Here is a 20,211-nt window from a genome sequence, read left to right as displayed (position 1 = left end):
TAGTTCCCCGGTCTAAGCCCTGTATATGTATGTATATGGGTGTGTATATACTGTGTGTGCTCCGTGCTGAGCCCTGTATATGTATGTATATAGTATGTATATGGGTGTGTATATACTGTGTGTGCTCCGTGCTGAGCCCTGTATATGTATGTATATAGTATGTATATGGGTGTGTATATACTGTGTGTGCTCCGTGCTGAGCCCTGTATATGTATGTATATAGTATGTATATGGGTGTGTATATACGGTGTGTGCTCCGTGCTGAGCCCTGTATATGTGTGTATATAGTATGTATATGGGTGTGTATATACTGTGTGTGCTCCGTGCTGAGCCCTGTATATGTATGTATATAGTATGTATATGGGTGTGTATATACTGTGTGTGCTCCGTGCTGAGCCCTGTATATGTATGTATATAGTATGTATATGGGTGTGTATATACTGTGTGTGCTCCGTGCTGAGCCCTGTATATGTATGTATATAGTATGTATATGGGTGTGTATATACCGTGTGTGCTCCGTGCTGAGCCCTGTATATGTATGTATATAGTATGTATATGGGTGTGTATATACTGTGTGTGCTCCGTGCTGAGCCCTGTATATGTATGTATATAGTATGTATATGGGTGTGTATATACCGTGTGTGCTCCGTGCTGAGCCCTGTAGTTCCCCGGTCTAAGCCCTGTATATGTATGTATATGGGTGTGTATATACTGTGTGTGCTCCGTGCTGAGCCCTGTATATGTATGTATATAGTATGTATATGGGTGTGTATATACCGTGTGTGCTCCGTGCTGAGCCCTGTATATGTATGTATATAGTATGTATATGGGTGTGTATATACCGTGTGTGCTCCGTGCTGAGCCCTGTAGTTCCCCGGTCTAAGCCCTGTATATGTATGTATATGGGTGTGTATATACTGTGTGTGCTCCGTGCTGAGCCCTGTATATGTATGTATATAGTATGTATATGGGTGTGTATATACTGTGTGTGCTCCGTGCTGAGCCCTGTATATGTGTGTATATAGTATGTATATGGGTGTGTATATACTGTGTGTGCTCCGTGCTGAGCCCTGTATATGTATGTATATGTATGTATATGGGTGTGTATATACTGTGTGTGCTCCGTGCTGAGCCCTGTATATGTATGTATATAGTATGTATATGGGTGTGTATATACTGTGTGTGCTCCGTGCTGAGCCCTGTATATGTATGTATATAGTATGTATATGGGTGTGTATATACTGTGTGTGCTCCGTGCTGAGCCCTGTATATGTATGTATATAGTATGTATATGGGTGTGTATATACTGTGTGTGCTCCGTGCTGAGCCCTGTATATGTATGTATATAGTATGTATATGGGTGTGTATATACTGTGTGTGCTCCGTGCTGAGCCCTGTATATGTGTGTATATAGTATGTATATGGGTGTGTATATACCGTGTGTGCTCCGTGCTGAGCCCTGTATATGTATGTATATAGTATGTATATGGGTGTGTATATACTGTGTGTGCTCCGTGCTGAGCCCTGTATATGTGTGTATATAGTATGTATATGGGTGTGTATATACTGTGTGTGCTCCGTGCTGAGCCCTGTATATGTATGTATATAGTATGTATATGGGTGTGTATATACCGTGTGTGCTCCGTGCTGAGCCCTGTATATGTATGTATATAGTATGTATATGGGTGTGTATATACCGTGTGTGCTCCGTGCTGAGCCCTGTATATGTATGTATATAGTATGTATATGGGTGTGTATATACCGTGTGTGCTCCGTGCTGAGCCATGTATATGTATGTATATAGTATGTATATGGGTGTGTATATACCGTGTGTGCTCCGTGCTGAGCCCTGTATATGTATGTATATAGTATGTATATAGGTGTGTGTATATACTGTGTGTGCTCCGTGCTGAGCCCTGTAGTTCCCCGGTCTGAGCCCTGTATATATAGTATGTATATGGGTGTGTATATACCGTGTGTGCTCCGTGCTGAGCCCTGTAGTTCCCCGGTCTGAGCCCCGTATATGGATGTATATAGTGTGTGTGTATATACTGTGTGTGCCCCGGTCTGAGCCCTGTATATGGATGTATATACTGTGTGTGCCCCGGTCTGAGCCCTGTATATGTATGTATATAGTATGTATATGGGTGTGTATATACTGTGTGTGCTCCGTGCTGAGCCCTGTATATGTATGTATATAGTATGTATATGGGTGTGTATATACCGTGTGTGCTCCGTGCTGAGCCCTGTATATGTATGTATATAGTATGTATATAGGTGTGTGTATATACTGTGTGTGCTCCGTGCTGAGCCCTGTAGTTCCCCGGTCTGAGCCCTGTATATATAGTATGTATATGGGTGTGTATATACCGTGTGTGCTCCGTGCTGAGCCCTGTAGTTCCCCGGTCTGAGCCCCGTATATGGATGTATATAGTGTGTGTGTATATACTGTGTGTGCCCCGGTCTGAGCCCTGTATATGGATGTATATACTGTGTGTGCTCCGTGCTGAGCCCTGTAGTTCCCCGGTCTGAGCCCTGTATATGGATGTATATAGTATGTATATGGGTGTGTCTATACTGTGTGTGCCCCGGTCTGAGCCCCAGGACCCGCAGCGCTCGGCTCCGCTCGATGATTCGGCGCTCCTTCGCTCTCGCCTGGTCGCCGCATCCTCCGTTGCCATGGCAGCCGCTGATGGCTGATCGCAGAGCGGGGCCCGGCTGCGGCGGACCATGTTCGCTTTGGTGCGTTTTCTGGAGGATAACGTGTGCTGCCCGCTGCCCGCCGCCCGGGTGTCCGGCTTCCGGCCCTGCTCCACCGAGGACTTCGATAAGAGGAAGGTGTACACCGTGTACCGGAGGCCGGAGGAGGAGGCCGGGGGGAGGAGCTCGCTGCAGAGGGCGCAGATCCTGGCACTGGCAGGTGAGGACCACAAGTCACGACAGCGCATGTTATATCACGATAATGCTCCATCATTGGTCCTGACATTCACATGGACATGGAGTCTAGTTTTTTGGGGGGGGATACACCAGTGCAGTTTGGGCACATTGGGTGGGTCATGGGTCCTGGTGCCTACCCACGCAGTGACAGCCCGGTGCCTGCGCCCGTGGTGATGCCAGCCCGGTGCCTGCGCCCGTGGTGATGCCAGCCCGGTGCCTGCGCCCGTGGTGATGCCAGCCCGGTGCCTGCGCCCCCGGTGATGCCAGCCTGGTACGTGCGCCCCCAGTGATGCCAGCCCGGTGCCTACTCCCGCGATGATGCCAGCCCAGTGCCTGCCTCCGTGGTGATGCCAGCCCGGTGCCTGCGCCCGTGGTGATGCCAGCCCGGTGCCTGCGCCCGTGGTGATGCCAGCCTGGTGCCTGCTCCCGCGGTGATGCCAGCCCGGTGCCTGCGCCCGTGGTGATGCCAGCCCGGTGCCTGCGCCCGTGGTGATGCCAGCCCGGTGCCTGCGCCCGTGGTGATGCCAGCCCGGTGCCTGCGCCCCCGGTGATGCCAGCCCGGTGCCTGCGCCCGTGGTGATGCCAGCCCGGTGCCTGCGCCCCCGGTGATGCCAGCCCAGTGCCTGCGCCCCCGGTGATGCCAGCCCGGTGCCTGCGCCCGTGGTGATGCCAGCCCGGTGCCTGCGCCCGTGGTGATGCCAGCCCGGTGCCTGCTCCCGCGGTGATGCCAGCCCGGTGCCTGCTCCCGCGGTGATGCCAGCCCGGTGCCTGCTCCCGCGGTGATGCCAGCCCGGTGCCTGCCCCCGCAGTGATGCCAGCCCGCTGCCTGCTCCCGCGGTGATGCCAGCCCGGTGCCTACCCACCCAATGATGACAGCCCGGTGCCTGCGCCCGCGGTGACGCCACATTTTATGCCCGTTTGATTCAGGGTTGAGATTCGTGCACCGATCCCATCAATCTCTGACAGATGAGGGGGCCTGTGCTGATCTCGTGGGGGCCCCATATTCTAAATGTACATGATGAGTGCCAGTATAGCCCGCTCTGCCCAGGCTTCATCTCATGTCATACAGTGGATGTGAAACACGGAGGACCTGGCTTATCCTTCCTTTTTTGACATTTTTTTCTTTTAGTGAATACCTCTCCATTAGCGCCTTTTTGATTTGCAATTATTTAATTAAGCGATTTGCGCCTTTTTAAAATTGTTCCTTGTCATTAAAATAGATTTCTCAAGAATGGAATAAAGTGGCCCCCGTCACATGACTCAAACGGCAACCATCCTACACTGAGTCACGACGGGCTCCAGTGTGAAGAAACCGCTCCCGAGACCTGGGTCTCCACTGAGAGAGGAGCTGTATAGTAAGCACATGATAGGCCTGTTTCTCCACTGAGAGAGGAGCTGTATAGTGAGCACACGATAGGCCTGTGTCTCCACTGAGAGAGGAGCTGTATAGTGAGCACACGATAGGCCTGTGTCTCCACTGAGAGAGGAGCTGTATAGTGAGCACACGATAGGCCTGTGTCTCCACTGAGAGAGGAGCTGTATAGTGAGCACACGATAGGCCTGTGTCTCCACTGAGAGAGGAGCTGTATAGTGAGCACACGATAGGCCTGTGTCTCCACTGAGAGAGGAGCTGTATAGTGAGCACACGATAGACCTGTGTCTCCCCTGAGAGAGGAGCTGTATAGTGAGCACATGATAGGCCTGTGTCTCCACTGAGAGAGGAGCTGTATAGTGTGCACACGATAGGCCTGTGTCTCCACTGAGAGAGGAGCTGTATAGTGAGCACACGATAGACCTGTGTCTCCACTGAGAGAGGAGCTGTATAGTGTGCACACGATAGGCCTGTGTCTCCACTGAGAGAGGAGCTGTATAGTGAGCACACGATAGGCCTGTGTCTCCACTGAGAGAGGAGCTGTATAGTGAGCACACGATAGGCCTGTGTCTCCACTGAGAGAGGAGCTGTATAGTGAGCACACGATAGGCCTGGGTCTCCACTGAGAGAGGAGCTGTATAGTGAGCACACGATAGGCCTGTGTCTCCACTGAGAGAGGAGCTGTATAGTGAGCAAACGATAGGCCTGTGTCTCCACTGAGAGAGGAGCTGTATAGTGAGCACATGATAGGCCTGTGTCTCCACTGAGAGAGGAGCTGTATAGTGAGCACACGATAGGCCTGTGTCTCCACTGAGAGAGGAGCTGTATAGTGAGCACATGATAGGCCTGGGTCTCCACTGAGAGAGGAGCTGTATAGTGAGCACATGATAGGCCTGTGTCTCCACTGAGAGAGGAGCTGTATAGTGAGCACACGATAGGCCTGTGTCTCCACTGAGAGAGGAGCTGTATAGTGAGCACATGATAGGCCTGGGTCTCCACTGAGAGAGGAGCTGTATAGTGAGCACACGATAGGCCTGTGTCTCCCCTGAGAGAGGAGCTGTATAGTGAGCACACGATAGGCCTGTGTCTCCACTGAGAGAGGAGCTGTATAGTGAGCACATGATAGGCCTGGGTCTCCACTGAGAGAGGAGCTGTATAGTGAGCACACGATAGGCCTGTGTCTCCCCTGAGAGAGGAGCTGTATAGTGAGCACACGATAGGCCTGTGTCTCCCCTGAGAGAGGAGCTGTATAGTGAGCACACGATAGACCTGTGTCTCCACTGAGAGAGGAGCTGTATCGTGAGCACACGATAGACCTGTGTCTCCACTGAGAGAGGAGCTGTATCGTGAGCACACGATAGGCCTGTGTCTCCACTGAGAGAGGAGCTGTATAGTGAGCACACAATAGGCCTGGGTCTCCACTGAGAGAGGAGCTGTATAGTGAGCACACGATAGGCATGTGTCTCCACTGAGAGAGGAGCTGTATAGTGAGCACACGATAGGCCTGTGTCTCCACTGAGAGAGGAGCTGTATAGTGAGCACACGATAGGCCTGTGTCTCCACTGAGAGAGGAGCTGTATAGTGAGCACAGGATAGGCCTGTGTCTCCACTGAGAGAGGAGCTGTATAGTGAGCACACGATAGGCCTGTGTCTCCACTGAGAGAGGAGCTGTATAGTGAGCACACGATAGGCCTGTGTCTCCACTGAGAGAGGAGCTGTATAGTGAGCACAGGATAGGCCTGTGTCTCCACTGAGAGAGGAGCTGTATAGTAAGCACATGATAGGCCTGTGTCTCCACTCAGAGAGGAGCTGTATAGTGAGCACATGATAGGCCTGTGTCTCCACTGAGAGAGGAGCTGTATAGTGAGCACAGGATAGGCCTGTGTCTCCACTGAGAGAGAAGCTGTATAGTGAGCACACGATAGGCCTGTGTCTCCACTGAGAGAGGAGCTGTATAGTGAGCACACGATAGGCCTGTGTCTCCCCTGAGAGAGGAGCTGTATAGTGAGCACACGATAGACCTGTGTCTCCACTGAGAGAGGAGCTGTATCGTGAGCACACGATAGGCCTGTGTCTCCACTGAGAGAGGAGCTGTATAGTGAGCACAGGATAGGCCTGTGTCTCCACTGAGAGAGGAGCTGTATCGTGAGCACACGATAGGCCTGTGTCTCCCCTGAGAGAGGAGCTGTATAGTGAGCACACGATAGGCCTGTGTCTCCACTGAGAGAGGAGCTGTATAGTGAGCACATGATAGGCCTGTGTCTACACTGAGAGAGGAGCTGTATAGTAAGCACACGATAGGCCTGTGTCTACACTGAGAGAGGAGCTGTATAGTAAGCACACGATAGGCCTGTGTCTCCACTGAGAGAGGAGCTGTATAGTGAGCACAGGATAGGCCTGTGTCTACACTGAGAGAGGAGCTGTATAGTAAGCACAGCACACGATAGGCCTGTGTCTCCACTGAGAGAGGAGCTGTATCGTGAGCACACGATAGGCCTGTGTCTCCACTGAGAGAGGAGCTGTATAGTGAGGACACGATAGGCCTGTGTCTCCACTGAGAGAGGAGCTGTATAGTGAGCACACGATAGGCCTGTGTCTCCCCTGAGAGAGGAGCTGTATAGTGAGCACATGATAGGCCTGTGTCTCCACTGAGAGAGGAGCTGTATAGTGAGCACATGATAGGCCTGAGTCTCCACTGAGAGAGGAGCTGTATAGTGAGCACATGATAGGCCTGTGTCTCCACTGAGAGAGGAGCTGTATAGTGAGCACACGATAGGCCTGTGTCTCCACTGAGAGAGGAGCTGTATAGTGAGCACATGATAGGCCTGTGTCTCCCCTGAGAGAGGAGCTGTATAGTGAGTACAGGATAGGCCTGTGTCTCCCCTGAGAGAGGAGCTGTATAGTGAGTACAGGATAGGCCTGTGTCTACACTGAGAGAGGAGCTGTATAGTAAGCACACGATAGGCCTGTGTCTCCACTGAGAGAGGAGCTGTATAGTGAGTACAGGATAGGCCTGTGTCTACACTGAGAGAGGAGCTGTATAGTGAGCACAGGATAGGCCTGTGTCTCCACTGAGAGAGGAGCTGTATAGTGAGCACACGATAGACCTGTGTCTCCACTGAGAGAGGAGCTGTATAGTGAGCACAGGATAGGCCTGTGTCTCCACTGAGAGAGGAGCTGTATAGTGAGCACATGATAGGCCTGTGTCTCCACTGAGAGAGGAGCTGTATAGTGAGCACATGATAGGCCTGAGTCTCCACTGAGAGAGGAGCTGTATAGTGAGCACAGGATAGGCCTGTGTCTCCACTGAGAGAGGAGCTGTATAGTGAGCACAGGATAGGCCTGTGTCTCCACTGAGAGAGGAGCTGTATAGTGAGCACAGGATAGGCCTGTGTCTCCACTGAGAGAGGAGCTGTATCGTGAGTACAGGATAGGCCTGTGTCTCCACTGAGAGAGGAGCTGTATAGTGAGCACAGGATAGGCCTGTGTCTCCACTGAGAGAGGAGCTGTATAGTGAGCACAGGATAGGCCTGTGTCTCCACTGAGAGAGGAGCTGTATAGTGAGTACAGGATAGGCCTGTGTCTCCACTGAGAGAGGAGCTGTATAGTGAGCACAGGATAGGCCTGTGTCTCCACTGAGAGAGGAGCTGTATAGTGAGCACAGGATAGGCCTGTGTCTCCACTGAGAGAGGAGCTGTATAGTGAGCACAGGATAGGCCTGTGTCTCCACTGAGAGAGGAGCTGTATAGTGAGTACAGGATAGGCCTGTGTCTCCACTGAGAGAGGAGCTGTATAGTGAGCACAGGATAGGCCTGTGTCTCCACTGAGAGAGGAGCTGTATAGTGAGCACACGATAGGCCTGGGTCTCCACTGAGAGAGGAGCTGTATAGTGAGTACAGGATAGGCCTGTGTCTCCACTGAGAGAGGAGCTGTATAGTGAGCACACGATAGACCTGTGTCTCCACTGAGAGAGGAGCTGTATAGTGAGTACAGGATAGGCCTGTGTCTCCACTGAGAGAGGAGCTGTATAGTGAGCACAGGATAGGCCTGTGTCTCCACTGAGAGAGGAGCTGTATAGTGAGCACACGATAGGCCTGGGTCTCCACTGAGAGAGGAGCTGTATAGTGAGTACAGGATAGGCCTGTGTCTCCACTGAGAGAGGAGCTGTATAGTGAGCACATGATAGGCCTGTGTCTGCACTGAGCGAGGAGCTGTATAGTGAGCCCACAAAGCACTCATGCGAGCATCACTGTGCTCGGGTACACTTGGGTACGCTCAGCCCAGTGCGAGTCACTTAATTAAGCAAAAAGCTCATACCATTACTGTCATTAGGGCACTCAAATAAACTCAAACAACTTCCCGTGGGAAAAGCACCAGAAACAATGACTTCAGGACAATATATTTCTTCTAGAAAAATAATTTTTTATTATTTATTTTTTTTTTCAAAAAAATATTTTTATTAACACTTAAGGGGGCTTTACACGCAACGACATCGCTAATGCGAACTCGTTGGGGTCACGGAATTGGTGACGCACATCCGGCCGCTTTAGCGATGTTGTTGCGTGTTACACCGATGAGCGATTTTGCATCGTTGCAGAAACGTGCAAAATCGCTCATCGGCGACATGGGGGTCCATTCTCATAAATCGTTACTGCAGAAGCACACATCGCTCCGTGTGACGCCGCAGGAACGAGGAAGCTCTCCTTACCTGCTTCTCGGCCGCTATGCGGAAGGAAGGAGGTGGGCAGGATGTTACGTCCCGCTCAGCTCCGCCCCTCCGCTTCTATTGGGCGGCCGCTCAGTGACGTTGCTGTGATGCCGCACGGACCGCCCCCTTAGAAAGGAGGCGGTTCGCCGGTCACAGCGACGTCGCCGGGCAGGTAAGTATGTGTGACGGGTCTGGGCGATGTTGTGTGGCACGGGCAGCGATTTGCCCGTGTCGCGCAACAGATGGGGGCGGGTACCCACACTAGCGATATCGGGACCGATATTGCAGTGTGTAAAACCCGCTTAAGATTAAATAAAAACAATTAATGATTAAAATAATGGAGCCTCCAATGCAAAATACACACACAAAAAGGGGTTACTGGGGGGGTATGCAGAAACAAATCATCCTAAAGCAATGCAATACATGACACAAGTACAGTTATATGAATCAGCAGTCAGTGATCCCAGGTGTTATAGGGGTAACAAGGGTGTAAATACACTTTAAGTGTAGTAAAGGGATAAATCCACAAAATTAACCCACCAAAGACCCTGCCTGCCAAAAAACCATTAACACCCTAATGCCTACAGTACAGAAGTGAAAGTGCCCCAATAAATAAATGGATGCAGACTGCATACCTGGACGTAACCAGATGGATATAAGCTCCCAGCTGGCCTCACAAGCCCGACGCACGTTTCGTTCACATGACTTCCTCAGGGGGGGTGTCTTTTTGTTCCTCTATTTGTGTGTGCATTTTGCATTAGAGGCTCCATTATTTTAATCATTATTTTTTTTTTTTAATTTAAGTGTTTAATAAAAATTATTTTTTTTAAAAAAAGATTCTTCTACAAGAAATATAGTCTCCTGAACTCATTGTTTCTTCTGTTTTTTTTTGTTTAATTCAGTGTGAGTCACGTGCAGTATTTTAATGGCTCACACTGTTTATGGCTGCATGTGGGCAGAGACACAAACTGCCCAATCAGGGACTTCTATGGGGTTCAGGATCCGGGACCAGAACAGAACTTTTTCTAAAGACCGACTGAATCTGCCAAAACCGCACTTCAGTGGCTCCGCTCATCTCTGGTCATGATGCTGTAACTACGCTGCCGTTTGAGTTATGGGACAGGGACCATTTTAGTACATTCTTGGAGAACCCCTTTAATAAACACGGGAGAATCAATTTGCAGGAATTTGGCCCATTGACCCGACGGTAACCAGTGACTGCCGGACAGGAACCTGCGAATCTCCTAAGTTCCCGGCTTCTCACTCCAATGATGATGGTGCGCCAGTGATCAAATGAGGAGCCGGGCGGTAAGAGGAGATCCGCAGGTCACTGATTACTGCCCAATAGATCCCAATCCTGCCCATCCATTCTCTCATCTCTAGTCGCTAATTTTCCAAAATTTTACATCATTGCTCCTCTTCCAGATTCTGACATTTGCGCTCGGGAAGGAGGAAGCCGACGCTGATTGGTTGTGGGGCTCGCGTGTCATGACAATGTCATGTGATCCCTGGGAATGCGGCTGCAGACATTGCTGGATCCGCGGCCGCACTACAGAGGAGCATAGGGGGGGTTTATTTTTCTGGAGCGAACAAAAAAAATGAGAAGGGATTGTCCAAATAGTGCACAACCCCCGTAACAACCGCTCCAGCATTTTCTTTCAATTTCTCCATTTGTTACCAATGAGTAATGTGTATAATGTGTGTGCATTAAATGCCAATCTCCACATCTGCCATTTCCAGCGCTGCATTTCCTTTCCTGGACCAGTTGTGACCAGCCGGCGTCTTCTGAGTGGACCGAAAGCCATTTTTTGATTGTAAGCCTGTGAAACTCAGAACAAGGCTTATATTAAAAGGGAATTTGTCGCCAGGTTTTTGCCCCCTAATCTGAGAAGAGCATAACATAGGGGCAGAGATCCTGATTCCAGCGATGTGTCACTTACTGGGCTGCTTAGTGTAGTTTTGATAAAATCAGTGCTTAATCAGCAGGAGATTGTCTTTACAGGACTACTTGGCGTGCTGCAGGTAGTCCAGCATATTTATGAGCTCTGTATAACTGCTAGATCTGCAGCAGAGAAAACACTGATTTTATCAAAGTAACAGCACACAGCTCAGTTAGGCTCTGTGTGCACAGTGTGTTTTTTTGCAGCGTTTTTCGGGTGCGTTCTTGTGCATTTTTGGGCTCAAAACTGCATGACTTTCCTTTCCCAGCAAAGTCTATGAGTTTTCATTTTTGCTGTCCACACACAGGTTTTTTTTTTTTTAGCTGCGTTTTTGAGCTTAAAAAAATTAATAGTCATGCCAATTCTTTCCTGCGTTTTACTGAGTTTTCCACCCATGCAATGCATTGGAAAAACGCAGCAAAATGTAGTGATCAAAAACGCACTGAAATGCAGTAAAAACACATGCGTTTTTGCTTTGGGTGCGTTTGTGCGTTTTTTGCTGCCAAAAACGCAGCGTTTTTAAGATGAGCAAAAACATCAGCGTGCATACATAGCCTTAGGCCCTGTGCCCACGCTGTGTAATTTTGACGCGTATTTTCAGAAATCTGCAGCAAAATCTGCATGTCCATTGTGAAGCCAGCAAAGTCTATGAGAATTCAGAAGTGCTGAGCCCACGTTGCTTATTTTTCTCTTGCGTGTTTGGTGCAGATTTGGTGTAGAAAAAAAAAATCTGCACCAAATATGCAAGGGAAAAATACACAACGTGGGCTCAGCACTTCTGGATTCTCATAGACTTTGCTGGCTTCACAATGGACATGGAGATTTCTGAAAATCCGTGTCCAAATCCACAGCATGGGCACAGGGCCTAAGTGACACTTTCCTGGAATCAGGGTCTCTGTCTCTACATTATGCCGCTCTCAGATGGGGGAGCAAAAACCTGGTGACAGATTCCCTTTAAGAAAGGAAATAATGGTCTTCGGTGTAAGCCGGCAAGAAAGCGCTGCGGTCACATGATGGAGGAGAGGGACCCGAGCTGTGCTGGAAACGGCAGAAGATGGAGACCACAAGGTATTTTTCTGCACACAGTATACAGACATTACACATTGATTGGAAATGGGTTACTAAAAAGGAAAAGTCAGAACTCTTCTTTTAGGGGCAATTGAGGCTAGAATTCTCGCACATTAGCTGAGTACATCTCTTCATCTACAAGGTGACATAGACCAAAATGTTGTCAACTAGATTAGTAGGAACAAGCCCCCCGAAAAGTGACCCTTAGACGCACATCTACCCCATTGTTAGTAAAAGAGGGTGATAAAACGGAGAGAGGTACCTGCCATCTAGTTCAGATAATTGAGCCTTATCTTTCCGAAACGTGCGTGAGCTTTAGCAGACACTTATTGCTTGTAGTAATGCCTTTTCTAGGGGCTTCGCTGCTTTGTGCTACTCTTTTGCATGATTTAGCTACAGAAAATAGATTCTTTCAAGAAAAGTTTTGCGGGAAGGTTGAATTGTGAAATCCTGCGCTCTCCGATACACATCGTCCTTTGTTCCACATCCATTGTAGAGACATAAAATAGTCTTGGCGAATCCTCGGCACCTAGAAGCCGCATCTTTTTAATGTTTGCAGCACAAAGCAGGTTTTGATCTTCAAGAGAAGCCAAGTCTAATCTGTTTAATGCGCTTTCTATTTTATTCAAGAAAACAAAACTGATCTGGAAAGCCACGTAATGCAGAAGAAACTCAAAATCCCCAAGCTGTGTGTGAACTCCTCCGAAGGGTCCTGGGAGTGTAAAGAGAACGAAGAGGAGGAGGGCGGCGAGCGGCGGCACAGCAAGGTAACTGCAGAACGGTGGGGCGGAACCTTCCGGAATACTCTATCGGCAGGGAAAGAGCATTGTACCGCTGTTTGTCTTTGCAAAGTTTTAGTCCAGTTTCATTAAGCTTAGGTATCATGCAAGAAAATCGCACCATTTTCACAGGTATTTTCTGTATCAATATACTAAGAATAATAATAATCTTTATTTCTATAGCGCCAACATATTCCGCAGCGCTGTACAATTCAGGAGGATCATATACAAGCAAGTAACAGTTATAGAAATACAATATTTAAAGGGAAAAAGACAACCCTGCTCGTGAGAGCTTACAATCTACAATACATGGAGGGGGGGGGGCAAGGTACAAGTGCTTATTTAGGCTACTTTCACACATCCGGTTTGAGCACTGCGGCTCAATCCGGCTGTGAAACCTATGCAACGGATGCGGCGTAAACACCGCATCCTTTGCATAAGTTTTTACATGCGGCCCGTCCGTTTTTTTTCCGGTTGTGGCACGCTACTGAGCATGCGCAGTGGAAGAAACCGCATGCGGCGGCCGGATGCGTTTTTTGCCGCATCCTGCGTCCATAGGCATGCATTGAAAAATGCGCCGCAGCGGCTGGATGCGGCGCGATGCGTTTTTTTTGCCAAAGCAAAAAACGTGCCAGGGAACGTTCCATCCGGCCGCCGCATCGGCTAAATCTGCCGCATGCGGCAAAAAACGGACGGAACGCAAGCCCATGCGGCGCCAATGCAAGTCAATGCTGGAAAAAACGAAACCGGCGGCAAAGAAAAAACTGTTTCATTTTTTCAGCAGAGCGCCGGATTGTGCCGCACTGCTACAGCCGGATGTGTGAAAGCAGCCTTACAATGACAATCCAGCCGTCTCAAGGAAGTGGGGGATAGATAATGGTTTCCTGGACCAGTTGGCCAGAGCCTTGAGATGCATTTGGGTGCCATGGAGTTTGACGGGGGGTTATGTTCTGAGAAGTTGTGGCGGGCCTATGTGAAATTAGTTTGGCTAGGGAGGGTGATAGGCCGCCCTAAAAAGATGCGTTTTTAGGGTGCGTCTGAAGCTGAGTAAGTTGTGATTCATCGTAACTTCTTGGGGTAGAGCGTTCCAGAGGGTTGGTGCAGCTCAGAAAAAGTCTTGGATTCGGAAGTGGGAGGTTCGAATTAGTGTGGATGTTAGTCGAAAGTCATTTGCAGAGCGTAGAGAACGGGTGGCGTGATTACAGAGAGGAGGGTGGAGATGTAGGGAATCCGTTCTGGGAGTGGCTTGTAAATCAAGTAACTTGGCTAGCAAAGCAAAATGTCCCATAGGAAATAACTAAAACTCAGACAATTCGTTCCACAACTTGTGCAATGGCCCATCCTGGTCCCCTATTGTGCCATTCCACACATGCACAAACAGACACACGCATATATTATGCTCACCTTACCCTCCGCTCCCTCGGCAGCCTCCTGGTTCTTGTAGTCCGCAGGTATGTGTATCCAATAACCATCGCAACCAATCCCAAAGCTTCCACTGTCAGCGCTTCAGCAGCAGACGTCATACACAGGAGCCGCTGCCTTTGAGAAGCGCTGACAGCGGAAGCTCCTGCATTGTCGCGATTGTTGCCAGATACACATACCTACGGACTACAAGAACCAGGAGGCCGCCGAGGGAACAGAGGGTAAGGTGAGCATAATATATATGTGTGTTTGTGGGTGTTTGTGTGGACTGCAAGAGCGGGTCAGAGTGCGGTGAAAGAACGGAACCGGAAGTGTGTGCGATGAAAGAACGGAACCGGAAGTGTGTGCGGTGAAAGTACGGAACCGGAAGTGTGTGCGGTGAAAGTACGGAACCGGAAGTGTGTGCGGTGAAAGTATGGAACCAGAAGTGTGTGCTTCCGTAAACTCGTAAACTGAGTTTCCACTGTATGTGCTAGCAGCGGTGGATATTGATCAGTCCCAATCATACAGTCATATGAAAAAGTTTGTGCACCCCTATTAATGGTAACCTTTTTTCTTTATAACAATTTGGGTTTTTGCTATTTCAGTTTCATATATCTAATAACTTATGGACTGAGTAATATTTCTGGATTGGAATGAGGTTTATTCTAGTAACAGAAAAAGTGCAATCTGCATTTAAACAAAATTTGACCGGTGCAAAAGTATGGGCACCCTTATCATTTTCTTGATTTGAACACTCCTAACTACTTTTTACTGACTTACTAAAGCACTAAATTGGTTTTGTAACCTCATTGAGCTTTGAACTTCATAGGCAGGTGTATCCAATCATGAGAAAAGGTATTTAAGGTGGCCACTTGCAAGTTGTTCTCCTATTTGAATCTCCTATGAAGAGTGGCATCATGGGCTCCTCAAAACAACTCTCAAATGATCTGAAAACAAAGATTATTCAACATAGTTGTTCAGGGGAAGGTACAAAAAGTTGTCTCAGAGATTTAAACTGTCAGTTTCCACTGTGAGGAACATAGTAAGGAAATGGAAGAACACAGGTACAGTTCTTGTTACGCCCAGAAGTGGCAGGCCAAGAAAAATATCAGAAAGGCAGAGAAGAAGAATGGTGAGAACAGTCAAGGACAATCCACAGACCACCTCCAAAGACCTGCAGCATCATCTTGCTGCAGATGGTGTCACTGTGCATCGGTCAACAATACAGCGCATGTTGCACAAGGAGAAGCTGTATGGGAGAGTGATGCGAAAGAAGCCGTTTCTGCAAGCACGCCACAAACAGAGTCGCCTGAGGTATGCAAAAGCACATTTGGACAAGCCAGTTACATTTTGGAAGAAGCTCCTGTGGACTGATGAAACAAAGATTGAGTTGTTTGGTCATACAAAAAGGCGTTATGCATGGAGGCAAAACAACACGGCATTCCAAGAAAAGCACTTGCTACCCACAGTAAAATTTGGTAGAGGTTCCATCATGCTTTGGGGCTGTGTGGCCAATGCCAGGACCGGGAATCTTGTTAAAGTTGAGGGTCGCATGGATTCAACTCAGTATCAGCAGATTCTTGACAATAATGTGCAAGAATCAGTGACGAAGTTGAAGTTACGCAGGGGATGGATATTTCAGCAAGACAATGACCCAAAACACCGCTCCAAATCTACTCAGGCATTCATGCAGAGGAACAATTACAATGTTCTGGAATGGCCATCCCAGTCCCCAGACCTGAATATCATTGAACATCTGTGGGATGATGTGAAGCGGCTGTCCATGCTCGGCGACCATCAAACTTAACCGAACTGGAATTGTTTTGTAAACAGGAATGGCCAAATCTACCTTCATCCAGGATCCAGGGACTCATTAACAGCTACAGGAAGTGACTAGAGGCTGTGATTTCTGCAAAAGGAGGAGCTACAAAATATTAATGTCACTTTTATGTTGAGGTGCCCATACTTTTGCACCGGCCAAATTTTGTTTAAATGCGGATTGCACATTTTCTGTTAGTACAATAAACCTCATTTCAATCCAGAAATATTACTCAGTCCATCAGTTATTAGATATATGAAACTGAAATAGCAAAAACCCAAATTGTTATAAAGAGAAAAGGTTAACATTAATAGGGGTGCACAAACTTTTTCATATGACTGTATATGATTATCCAGTGCAATTAGTGTATATGCACACTGAGCTTTTTAAGGGCGGAAAAATCCGACAAAGCATACATGTCAGGATTCTTGAAGCGGCTTTGATTAAGTTTTGCAGGTTTTTTTCCACCCAGCATTTTTCATCATTTCCCTTACTGTAAAGTTTGGAGCAGATTTTGTGAGAAATCCACCTCTAAAGAAGTGACATTTCACTCCTTGATTTTTCATGGTGAGGTTTTCACAACCTTTTAGTAAAAAAAAAAAAAAATCCCGAAAACTCAACAGGAAAGTACATTCTATATTGACGTTACTAGCAGGAGTATTTAAAGGGCATCTATCATCTGATTCATGACTGGCTCCCGTTATTGCAGCCATGCATGCTTTACACTAAAACGCTGTGGTGTTTTACAGAAAACAGACTTTAAAGGAGTTGTCCAGCCTTGGGGTACAAGTCTGCTGTCAAACTTGTGATTTGACAGAGCTGGCGGGCTCGTGAATGCAAGTATGCGATTTTCATACGTGCGGTCACAGGCCAACTAGACATGCTTGGTCTCCCTCACTACAAATGAAGTGAGCGAGGCTGGGACACGTCTAGTGGGACTGTGGCCGGAAAATGGCAAATAGCATATTTAGTTTCGTTCCCTATAAATGAATTACGCGAGGCTGGACACGTCTAGTGGGACCGTGGTTGAAGAATGCAAAGCAAATACTCACAGACTAATGGCAGAAGATGTAAACTGCCCAGGCTAAAAAAACGAATGCACTGCCAGGATGCAGCAAGACCTCCATTAAATGGAGACATCACAGGTGCAAAAGGAGCTTGATGGTAAAATTGCACACTTGTGGCTTGCATAGGTCACTGTTCACACATGCAGGTTCACAGTAGCTGGTATGCAGCCTACTAGTTACGCCCATCCCAATAGATGCAATCGGGCTGCACCAGTACTATATATGTGCTCCATGCAGGGAGAGTGACTATAGTATGCAAGACCTAAACATTGAAGAATGCAAATAACATAGTTGGTCTCACTCACTACAAATGAATTGGGCGAGGCTGGACACGTCTAGTGGGACTGTGGACGAAGAATGCAAATAGCATACTTGGTCTTGCTCACTACAAATGAATTGAGTGAGGCTGGGACACGTCTAGTGGGACTGTGGCCGAAGAATGCAAATAGCATAGTTGGTCTCACTCGCTACAAATGAATTGGGCGAGGCTGGACACGTCTAGTGGGAATGTGGCCGAAGAATGCAAATAGCATATTTGGTCTCACTCACTACAAATGAATTGGGCAAGGCTGGACACGTCTAGTGGGAATGTGGCCGAAGAATGGAAATAGCATAGTTGGTCTCACTCACTACAAATGAATTGAGCGAGGCTGGACACGTCTAGTGGGAATGTGGCCGAAGAATGCAAATAGCATAGTTGGTCTCACTCGCTACAAATGAATTGGGCGAGGCTGGACACGTCTAGTGGGAATGTGGCCGAAGAATGCAAATAGCATAGTTGGTCTCACTCGCTACAAATGAATTGGGCAAGGCTGGACACGTCTAGTGGGACTGTGGCCGAAGAATGCAAATAGCATAGTTGGTCTCACTCGCTACAAATGAATTGGGCGAGGCTGGACACGTCTAGTGGGAATGTGGCCGTAAGAATGCAAATATCATACTTGCAGTCATATGATTGCCCAATCCCAATGCCGACACTGGAGAATCCTGCCAGTGTGCATTGTACACGCTTTGATGATCCAAAGACTTGTGTTCCAAGAAGGCTGGGCAACCCCATTAAAAATAAATGGTCTGGGGTATATGCGCCTTAGATGACTAGTCCGAGGCGGGTCCTTGGCGGCTTCCCATTGCCCCGCTTCTGCAGCATTTTTTTGTAACTTTTTCATTGGTGTTTTCGAGATGTTGTATTAGTGTAAAAAAAATGCTGAAAACAAAATGTGTAAACTTCCAGTCTATAGTCAATTGGTCCAACCCCAACTCGCATCAAAACAAGTCCCCATCCCCCCCCCCTTTTTCCCATACATCCCTGCAGAGCGCCCCCTGTTGTCAGGAAGGTGACTTCTTGTTCCTGCACTGATCTCCGCTGACCGGCAGGAGGCGCCGTTCTCATCTGGCGGGAATCGGCCGTGACCACCTCTAGGTCCTCTACCGGGACTGATTGAGTCTGATGGAGTCAGTGACGGCCCCAAAGCTCAGAAAAAACTAATTTTCACCATAATTTTGCTCATCTTACTTAACCTTTTATTGACCGCTTGCATTCCTGCCGTCATTCACTTCTTTTTGCTAAAATCCAAGCCCAAACTATTGAGTGTGGATCAGTTACTGATCTCCTGTCTTAGATTTTTCCTTCTCGCTGGGCCGTGGCTGTTGAGGGGTTAAATACCTTCTGAGTTTGGTCACATTAATTGGGCTAAAACAAGGGAAAAGAAGATGTGAAGTAATCAAGTGTCAGCGGCATGTTCCGGGATCTTTATTAGCCCGTATTTCACACTGTTGTACGTCTGCCAGCGAGAAGGTTAATGATGTATTCAAGCCGAAAAGCTCTGAACCTTGATTACTCGCACATAAAGTATTGCTTTAACTAATTATGTCTTAATGAATCATGATTTTTTGTCCTGTTTTACTTAAGTAGAGCTTGTGATCGCTGTTTTAAAACTGCTGAACTTTGTCGCAGGGCGGACGTCGGGGGCCCCCATCATCTCCCTGCGGCTGTCGGAGCCCCCCATCATCTCCCTGCGGCTGTCTGTGCCCCCGTCATCTCCCTGTGGATGTCGGGGCCCCCATCATCTCCCTGCGGACGTCGGGGCCCCCATCATCTCCCTGCGGATGTCGGGGCCCCCATCATCTGCCTGCGGTTGCTGCTTTTCCAGGCTGGATCTTGTTTAGTCTTGGGCTTTGTGCACACAATATTTTTTACCTTGACAGACCCCAGTATGCGTTGTACAATGGACCCTGCAGATTTCACCTAAACAGAAACCCCAACACTGCCGTGCACATAGGTTAATTAAGAACGGGTGGAGGACACTTCTGTGGTCTTACTAGTTGGATGCAGAAGCAACTCCAGCACGTCGTATGGGTATTGGAGCCCCAGTTGTATAACCTTAAAGAGTCTTAGCCACTGGGGTGTTGGATCTTTGCAAGTCTAGCAATATGAGTTCTGGAGCCCCAAACTTTTAACCATCGGGGTGTTGAAGACCAAGGAGTCTAGTTATAGAGGTTCTGAAGACTCAAGTATCTATCCATATGGTTGGTGGAACCCCGGACGTTTAGGCATAGTGGTGATTGAGCCCTGGAAGGGTTTTTAAGACCCTGAAGTTGAACCACAGGGGTTCTGGAGCGATGGGAGTTTAGCAATACTGGTGGATGAGTCCTTGGAGTCTAGCCATAAAGGTTCTGAATACTAGAGTCTAGCTATAGAGATTCAAGAAACTCAGGAGGCTAGCTATAGAGGTTTTGAAAACTCAGGAGGCTAGCTATAGAGGTTCTGGAGACCCTGTAGTTGAACCATAAAGTGTTCTGGAGCTCTGGGAGTTTAGTCATAAGAGTATTGTTGTCTAGCCCCTGGAGACTAGCCGTAGAAGCGCCTGAGCCCCCGGAGTCTAGCCATAGAGGCGCCTGTGCCCCCGGAGTTTAGCCATACGAGTAGGGTTGTCTAATTCCTTGGCTCTAGCCGTAGAGACTCCTGAGCCCCCGGGCTCTATCCATAGAGACTCCTGAGCCCCCGGGCTTTAGCCGTAGAGACTCCTGAGCCCCCGGGCTCTAGCCGTAGAGACTCCTGAGCCCCCGGGCTTTAGCCGTAGAGACTCCTGAGCCCCCGGGTTCTAGTCGTAGAGGCGC

The 20,211-nt window shown here is 48.4% G+C and overlaps 1 protein-coding gene across 8 annotated transcripts in view; it reads left to right on the top strand.

The window, feature by feature from the left end:
* LOC142249007 (cytosolic carboxypeptidase 6-like) overlaps positions 1 to 20,211 on the top strand; it is a 2,064,630-nt gene that overhangs the window by 1,284,552 nt on the left and 759,867 nt on the right. For 2 of the 8 annotated variants that reach the window (XM_075320536.1, XM_075320544.1), the window contains exons 1-2: positions 2,669 to 2,920; positions 12,656 to 12,792. The exons of the other annotated variants lie outside the window; for them this stretch is intronic. In XM_075320536.1, coding sequence (XP_075176651.1) covers positions 2,731 to 2,920; positions 12,656 to 12,792 — 327 coding nt within the window. In that variant the 5' untranslated portion in view covers positions 2,669 to 2,730. Of the gene's footprint in view, positions 1 to 2,668; positions 2,921 to 12,655; positions 12,793 to 20,211 lie in introns of those variants that run through there. 8 annotated transcript variants of the gene reach the window in all.

Source organism: Anomaloglossus baeobatrachus, chromosome 8 (genome assembly GCF_048569485.1).
Source record: "Anomaloglossus baeobatrachus isolate aAnoBae1 chromosome 8, aAnoBae1.hap1, whole genome shotgun sequence".
In the NCBI taxonomy this organism is placed as follows: Eukaryota; Metazoa; Chordata; class Amphibia; order Anura; family Aromobatidae; genus Anomaloglossus; species Anomaloglossus baeobatrachus.
Note: the sequence above shows the minus strand (reverse complement) of the source record. Positions and strands in the feature narration are given on the sequence as shown.